At 37.2% G+C, this 7049-nt stretch overlaps 1 protein-coding gene across 4 annotated transcripts in view; it reads left to right on the top strand.

Annotated features, from left to right (window-relative positions):
- The window catches only part of LOC115217114, a 295576-nt gene that overhangs the window by 56949 nt on the left and 231578 nt on the right, over positions 1–7049 (top strand). For all 4 annotated transcript variants that reach the window (XM_036507465.1, XM_036507464.1, XM_029786713.2 and 1 more), the window contains one exon: positions 3230–3298. In XM_036507465.1, coding sequence (XP_036363358.1) covers positions 3230–3298 — 69 coding nt within the window. The remainder of the gene's footprint in view (positions 1–3229; positions 3299–7049) is intronic.

Genomic DNA, 7049 nt, shown 5'->3' on the forward strand with positions numbered 1-7049 from the left:
TTTGGTTCCACTGTCACACGTAACTCATTAGAAAATATCCTCATCATTATATACGTTGAATTTTATTGTTGGCATCGAGCGTGACGGGAACTTTGCACACGCCGTAATTAATTTCATAAGAATATAACACTATATAACACATAACACAATTACAACACTATATAGGATTGTTGTGTTTGATTCTTAAAGCCAACCATCTCCCGTAAACGTGTATGACTTGGTAATATGTACTGTTTTCACTAATTGCTTAAAGTGTTTATTTAGTCTCGAGCATAGACATCCTTTCGATTCTCCCACACTTTGATCCAACAGCAAATCTAGCATGTAGCAGCTGGAGAGAGAGAGGGAGAGAGAGACAGACAGACAGACAGAGACAGGCAGACATACAGAGACAGACAGATAGACAGGCAGGCAGATAGACAAACAGACAGACAGACGGAGCACCAGACGAGTGTTGGTGCTCATTTGGAGCTGAGTAGATTGGAGCAACGTGAAACGAACTGCCTGCACCAGGGACACAACGTACCGCTCAATCCGAGAATTGAACATTCGACATTATGATTATTAGCCGGAAACTCTAACCACATGGCCACGTGCCTTCATATATTTGATTCAATTAACTTAAGAAGGATCAGATTATTTCATTCAATATTTTAGAAATATCTATTTTCATGATATTTCTACTTGATATTTTTATCTTTTAATCCAGAGGGAAGGCAGTGACTCTGCCATTCCACAGGCTCCAGGGACTTGTGGGAGGAAGGAGAGATTAAGGTATTCGCAAATTAACTTGCAACAGAGTCGGCACTACTGAAGACACCCACGGTACGAACGGTGATGTTAAGCCAGGCAACAAATTAGGTTGATAGTCTAAACTCCTTCACATTAAGAACTAAGATTAAACATGTCAATTTTCCGTGAGTAAACAGGCGGAAAACAACATTGTATTTCTACGCCGCAACATGTCTGAATGTACTGGCAGTGAATCTCTGTCGTTGTATTGTCTTTCAATGACACATTTCAATGTGACGCCAAATATCTTTTTAGGTCACATCCACTCATTTGTTTTAGTAACGAGCCATAGCGGCTATTATTTTTAATATGCTTTGTTTCCTTTTGACTAGCCCATTCCGTTCTCTACTTTTAATATATTGTAATGTTGTTAATGATTGGGTATGTTAGAAGGGCATCCAGCTGTAGAAACATTGCCAGATAAGACTGGAGCCTGGTGCAGCCTTCTGGCTTCCCAGATCCCCGGTCGAACCGTCCAACCCATGCTAGCATGGAGAACGGACGTTAAACGATGATGATGATGATGATGTATGTATGTATGTATGTATGCATGTATGTACACATACACACACACACATACACACACACATATAAACACACACACACACACACACTCATAGATATATCTTTACTCTTTTACTTGTTTCAGTCATTTGACTGCGGCCATGCTGGAGCACCGCCTTTAGTCGAGGAAATCGACCCCAGGACTTATTCTTTGTAAGCCTAATACTTATTCTTTGGCCGAACCGCTAAGTTACGGGAACGTAAACACACCACCATCGGTTGTTAAGCGATGTTGGGTTGGACAAACACAGACACACACACACATATATATATATATACATATACATATATACGACCGGCTTCTTTCAGTTTCCGTCTACCAAATCCACTCACAAGGCTTTGCTCGGCCCGAGGCTATAGTAGAAGACACTTGCCCAAGGTACCATGCAGTGGGACTGAACCCGAGTAGGAAACGTGTTGGTGCGCATATTTTGTGTGTGTGTGTGTGTGTGTGTGTGTGTGTGTGTGTGTGTGTGTGTGTGCAAGTGCGTGCGTGTGTCTCCTCTAAGACTGGGCAGATATATACAGTCACGTTTAGTTCTGATATACGCAAGCCGATGCGTATGAGAAACTTGGTTAAGTACAGGAATTCTGAAGACTGAAGCTTGTGGGAGAAGGAGTGGTTAATGAGACGGGTCAAGTAAACATGTAAATTTGCTTTTTTATTTTTGTATGTATTTATATTTATTACCGCCATAAATAATATTTGCAATTTAAAAAGAATATATATTTAAATGAACCCCACCAAAAAAAAGGAAAGGTAAGAAAAAAGGAAAAATAAAGAGAGAAATTAAGAAATTCTTATATTCTTTCGATGTCCTGTAACGATGTCCTTATGGTCCCAGTAGACAAAATCGAAAGGATCTTACCCCGGAGGAAAGCGAAGGAGACGCTTATTTAAGCTTATTTCTTTCCACAAAAGAACTAGAATATGGTGAAAGTATTGCATTAGTTAAAAAGATTCTTAATTAGAAAATAAACAGGTGTGGGTGTGTGGTAAGAAGCTTGCTTCCAAACCACATGGCTCCAGGTTTAGTCCCACTGCGTGGCACCTTGGGCAAGTGTCTTCTACTATAGGCCCGAGCCGAGCAAATCATTCTAAGTACATTTGGTAGAGGGAAACTGAAAGAAGCCCGTTGTATATATACATGTGTGCGCACGTGTGTGTGCCTGTGCATGTGTGCATATGTGTGTGTGCGTGTGTGTGTGTCACTCAACACTGCTTGACAACCGGTGTTGGTTTGTTTAACTCCTCGTAACTTAGCGGTTCGGCAAAAGACACCGATAGAATAAGTGTCAGTCTTAAAAAAAGTAAGTCCTGGGATCGATTCATTCGACTAAAACTTCTTAAAGGTGGTGCTCCAGCATGGCCGCAGTCTAATGACTGACAAGGAAAAGATAAAAGATTTGATTTTAAGGCAACAAATCGTAATCTTTTGGAAATTTGTTATCATTTCATCATTTTGTATAAGTAAAAGGAAAGTTAGTAAAAGTTAAATCATAATTATTGAATGTATGTCATATTTCCTGATATTATTCGTTATGGCAAAAGTAAATTTTCAAATATATCCGCCATATAACAGATAACACTCTAGTTATCTAATAGTAATTAAAGCATTCTCTTCGACGAGGTCGATTTAAGCTGGTTTCCTTGTGTCTTAGATCAATTGAAAATAAATACTAGTCATATACTATAGCAACGCCCAATGAAATACCTGCGTTGTTCCAATGTAAGGAATCGTTTTGATGAAGAACATCAATTTGATTCCATTGATATTTTGTGTGCAATATTGATTGAGGACCTTAATGAAAATCTTTCATGCTTGTTTATTTTCCTCTGTTTTCTTTTCTCTTTTCTCTTTTATTTATTTAGATGCTGGGAATGTTGCACAATCTGACGAAAAGAAGGAGAAATCTGAAAGTTTGGCCCCAAAGGAAAATGGTAGTATAGTTATATGTATAACACTCTTTCTATATGTACATGCTCTTATCACTGAACATATATAACTACTTTTAAGATTTTTCCTGCTTAATATTTTGTCAGCTTTTGACAAAAACAAACTCTGTAAATATTAACAAAAAAAAAGCTAATAACAAAACATAATTGCACTTCTATTAACCTCTACCGACGGATAATTTCGTTTATTTCAAATGAACAGAAGAGTGGCTTGGAATAAACCTGAAAATTTAGTTGCAAGAAATACATATCCCTTGATATACTAACATAAATAAATTGATAATACCACTTGATCAAATGTCAAAGGAAGGCGACTTCTAGTTTGGAGCATTATCTGTTAAATGGAAGTAGGGTACTTACTGTGTCTTCTTCCGCTGAATTTTATATTGTTTTCCGTAAATTGATATCATTTTCCCGTGAAAGAAAGAAAATTCCGATAAAAATGCACTTTCATATTCGAAGTAAAATGACCAACACAATATTCTATCGAGAAAAATCCGTCGTTTTTTTAGAGATGACTTTGAATCAACTAAAGTCCAGCGTGTTTATTGTATGGACACTCTACACGAATGCACGCAATTGTTTCACCAAGTAATTTAATAAAATCTTTTTTTTTTTTGAAACGTTAATTTATTTGTTTGCTTTCACTAGAATTAAGGTTCGTAACCTAATCAAAATTACTAACTATATAGTAGACTAGCTTAAGACGACCCGCTCTACACGCGGGTGGGGGTGTGGTTGTTACTTTCTGTTGCTTCCTTTCTGCTTCTTATCGCCACATACTCCCTCTTTGTTTCTCTCTCTTTTCTCTCACTTTACCACTCCCTTACTCTTCCTTTCTCTCGGACTCTCCCTCGCTTTCTCTTACTCTCTATCTTTCTCTATCTCTCTCTCTCATTTATAAAGAACAAAAGATCTTGAGTAAGTTGAAAAGGAAAATATTTTGAAAGATATCAGGCAGTGACAACGGAAATGTCCGCTACAGGGTGGACAGCAAAACACTACTATTTAAAAGGGACAGACGAACTTGCGAGCTGAAAAAAATTGAAAAAATATTGGAAACCAAGGTTTGAAGGGATATAATCTGAGGATAGTAGACTCACCATGGCTGGTATTTCTTAACGACGGACAGCAACGTTCTGGTAGTTTAACGGCTAGCTCAAAATTTTGAACTTGATGTAAAAGAAAATTCCAAAACACCAAGTTTCGGAGTGATTCTTTCTCACGACAGTAGACTCAACATGGCAAGCATTCAAAACTTCTTCATGACGGACGGCAACACATTGACGATTTAAAAGCTGGCGCAAATGTTTTAGCTTGATGTAACAGAGAATTCCTAAACAACTACTCCTGATTTGAAAAAAATTATATATGTAATTTATTTTGATCTAATAAGTCTTTTTCTGTTCTGGGTTTCACTTGTGGGTACACAGGTATTAAGTACTCTGTTTTTGCCGACAAGTTTACTCTCCAACTACGTGGTTCCGAGATCAGTCCCATTGCGCAGCACCTTGGACTGGTGTTTTCTACTATGGCAACCGACCGACCAAAAGTTTGTGAGTAGATTTGGTGGGCGGAAACTGAAAGAAGCCTGTCGCATATATATATGTTTGTGCTTAGCTGGTGTTAGTTTGTGTACGTCCCTGTGAAATTGTTGCTCGGCAAAAAGAACGCGACTGAACTTTTAAAAACAAACCCTGGGATCGATTCGTCCGACTAAAACTATGCCGGTACCTCAATATGGCCCTGGTCCAATAAGTGAAATAGGTAAAAGATATGCACACGTAGGTATAAACACATGCGCGCGCACAGCAAATAAATAAAGAGTTCAACGGCGACGCTTTAAGTTTCCTTTTTCTTTATATCAAGCTTTCTGTCTCTGTTTTCTGAAAATCGCGTTAAAACATATCATTACTAATACTGCTACTAATAAACAACTGCAACTTCTACTACTACTACTACGACTACCACCACCGCCACCGCCAGTCACTGTAACAGATACTGCTGCTGCAGATGATAATGCTTGTAAAGTTACATTGATGCATTGGAAGAATCGTGAGTCCGTTGGAAAAATACTTTGCAGTATGTGATTGGCTCTATTATATTCTCAAGTTCAAATCACTCTGAGATCAGCTCAATAAATTAAGGTCCAGTACTGTGGCTTATATAATTGTGTAACCACTCCACATGTGTCAAAATTTGAAACCATTATCATTACTATCATTAAGAAATCATTATTATTATTAACGTTCAGTGTTCAAATATACTAATTTAGTTAGTATAGATATTAATCTTGACATTTGGTGACAATAAGTGTCTTCATTAGACACTTTCTTAAGGTTGTTGCAAAATACAGGTCGACAATGCGTGACTCACTTCCAATATAGGTTAGCCTCTTAGATAGCAGTTTCAGTGTTGTGCTATGCGGACCAGTTACCACAAGAGAAATACTCTTCTTTTCGTTCCATAAAGTCTTCCCGTCTATCTTGCTGTCTTGATACTTCTGAAATTCATTTATATTAACTCTACTATTACATAGTTTTTTTTTCTTGTGTGTGTATGTGTGTGTGTGTGTGTGTGTGTGTGTGTTTTGTCATCTACAATCGTATCTGGTCTTTCTTCAACACCCTCAGTTTGTTGCGTGAATCGGTTTTATGTCTTTCCAGCTGTCATCCTTCCTTTCTATTCTTGAATTCTCTCACGATTTCAGTGACTTCCTTGATACTTCTGGTCTCATAATATTCTTCCTTCTCAATTCAAAACATAGATGGTTTCAGTTGCATTTAACAAACCTCTGCTTTATTCTTTTATGCATGATAAATAAATCCTAGTAACATTACTTTTAGGCTAGTGCGTGTTATGCGTGGCAAACAGCTCCTAGTCCATCTATGCAATTCCTCTAACTCTGTCTACACTTGCATAAAAAACGGATCAGAATATCTCAATACTGACATCGCCCTTATATTCATTAATTTGATATTATCTCTCTTTAGTTTCATTCTAACACATTCCTGGTCCTCTTTCACTCTTTCAGAACTTGCTTTTTCATTTATCTCTCCATTACTTTATCATTCAGTAACACCCCTAGATACTCGGATCCTTCATTCTCTATATTATTATTATTATTATTATTATTATTATTATTATTATTATTATTATTATTATTATAATAATAATAATAATAATATTATTATTATTATTATTATTATTAGTATTATTATTATTATTATTATTGATGGCGGCGGGCTGGCAGAATCGTTATCATGCTGCGTGAAATGCTCAGCGGTATTTCGTCCGTCGTTACGTTCTGAGTTCAAAATTCGCCGAGGTCCACTTTGCCTTTCATCATTCCGGGATCGATAAAGTAAGTACCAGTTGAACACTGGGGTTGGTTCAATCGACTTAGCCCCTCCTCTGAAATTGCTGGCCTTGTGCCAGAATTTGAAACCATTATTATTATTACTGTTTTTGTTGATGTTGCTGTTGTTAACGTTGCCTGAGTCTTGGATGCATGCTGTATTTTTGTTTGTTTGTCCTTATCGTGATTTTCCATTTCAGTCTCTCAGCTACTTGACCAGTGCCTAGCAGTAAACGTTTCCATATTTTTGTGTGATCTGGTGTTGTTTGGGTATTGGCCGGTATCTCTTTTTAAAGTTTTAATTTTTCCAAACACATAATTATTTCGACTATTTTCTGTTCCTATTTCTATTTTATTTGGATAGATTCTCATATTCCT

This window comes from Octopus sinensis, linkage group LG11 (assembly GCF_006345805.1).
Source record: "Octopus sinensis linkage group LG11, ASM634580v1, whole genome shotgun sequence".
Taxonomy (NCBI): Eukaryota; Metazoa; Mollusca; class Cephalopoda; order Octopoda; family Octopodidae; genus Octopus; species Octopus sinensis.